This window comes from Rhinopithecus bieti, unplaced genomic scaffold, assembly GCF_001698545.2.
Source record: "Rhinopithecus bieti isolate Rb0 unplaced genomic scaffold, ASM169854v2 repeat_19375, whole genome shotgun sequence".
NCBI lineage: Eukaryota > Metazoa > Chordata > Mammalia > Primates > Cercopithecidae > Rhinopithecus > Rhinopithecus bieti.
Genome location: NW_016835999.1, coordinates 672 through 2,103, shown reverse-complemented (window position 1 = coordinate 2,103; position 1,432 = coordinate 672). Strand labels below are relative to the sequence as shown.

Genomic DNA, 1,432 nt, shown 5'->3' with positions numbered 1-1,432 from the left:
TGATGTGCAACTGGAATGAGGCCCTGCGAGGTCTGAGAGGGAACTGACCCTGAAAGGCGCTCGCTGCACAACTGTCAACAGACCTCCAACTACTGAGGGGCAACGCAATCAGTGCCACCACCAGAGTCTGCCTGTGGGCCGACCAGGCACTGAGGCCTAGGGCCGTCCGGTCTGGAAGGAGCTGGGGCACCGGGAAGCCCGAGCGGGGAGTTTCTGCTAAGAAGTGGGGACTGCAGCAACTGAAAACAAAACTGGTTGGACCCACTGGTCACCAAAAAGGCGCTGTCTCAGTCTCCGCGCCCTTGATTTTGTTAATCTTAGGGACCTTTTCCCAACACTCCTAAGGAAGGAGCCGATTTGCACAGATACCAAGAGCTGCCGGGAGGCGCCGACCCGGAGGAGGAGGCACCTCGTCCCGCTGCCCCCGCGCACCTCGGTGCTCGTTCTGTAGGCGCAGGCGCTGGTTGTACAGGCTCTTTTCAGTGAGGTGCTGGATCTCCAGTAGCCCCTGCACGATTTCGAACACGGTGCCGTCGAGAAGCGCCAGGGCCAGGTCGCTGAGCGTGGTGTAGGACAGGCGCTGCTGGAAGGAGCTGCGGGGTAGAGGCGCGCGGTGAGCCCCGGAGGGACCCGACACCGCCTCGGCAGGCCGCCGCCCGCCTCGCCCACGTACCTGGGCAACTCCTTCACCAGGCTCTGCAGCGCTGACAGCAACTGGTAGTGTCGCTCCTGCTGCCGGGCACCGTCCGCCACATCCTCCAAAGCGCCCGCGTATCGCTCCATGGCGCGGACGCCCGCTAGCCGCCGGCGGCAGCAATGAGCTCCCCTAGCCTCACGTCATCCCGAGCGCGGCGCGTCCTGCCCCTTTTACGACAGTCCCGCAAGCGGCGCGCCCCGCCCCCTTTTACGACAGTCCCGAGCGCGGCGCGACCGGCCACCTGTCCTGGCCCGCGCCCCGTCGCCTGCTCATTCAGAGGGAGGCGCGCCTTACCCCTCTGCGGAGACTCCGAGGAGGGTTTCGCTCAGCCCAGGCTTGCACCTGCCTGCTCCCTGCGCGACCTTAGAGGCGAGACTCCGCCACCTGGATATCGCAGGGCCATGGAGAATCCCACCGGCCCTTGCTGAGTCAGTGCGGGCTGAGGTCCCGGCTCTGCGCCGGCGCGCCTGCGAGGTGGACTATCCCGGTCACCGGCCTTCCCCCAGAGGGAGGGGGCTCGGGCCAGAGCCCACAGAACCTGGGTCTAAAGCATCATCCGCGGCCGAGCAGTGGCGCTGGGGTCTGTCTGCGTCCTCCCCGCCCCCGGGGTGAGACAGACAGGATCACCCTAGAGCCTCTGGGCCAGGACAGTCGGAGCCAGAGTCCCCATCTGGACCTGCATGGTCGCCCGGGGCTGCCCGGTCCCCAGCCCGTGAGCCGAGACTGCGCTGTCCC

General features: G+C 66.6%; 1 protein-coding gene across 1 annotated transcript; it reads right to left on the bottom strand.

The window, feature by feature from the left end:
• Positions 1-268: 268 nt before the first annotated feature.
• Positions 269-877, bottom strand: LOC108524718 (protein DGCR6-like). Its single transcript, XM_017865801.1, has 2 exons — positions 674-877; positions 269-593 (listed from the first exon to the last, which is right to left on the bottom strand). Exons 1-2 carry the CDS (start codon positions 781-783, stop codon positions 341-343), a joined length of 363 nt encoding a protein of 120 aa, XP_017721290.1. The 5' UTR covers positions 784-877; the 3' UTR covers positions 269-340.
• Positions 878-1,432: the final 555 nt, after the last annotated feature.

Coding starts and splice junctions, on each gene's coding strand:
- LOC108524718 (XM_017865801.1), bottom strand. CDS start 783: ATGGAGCGATACGCGGGCGCTTTGGAGGATGTGGCGGACGGTGCCCGG. Junction 594..673: donor CTGGTGAAGGAGTTGCCCAG/GTACGTGGGCGA, acceptor TCTACCCCGCAG/CTCCTTCCAGCAGCGCCTGT.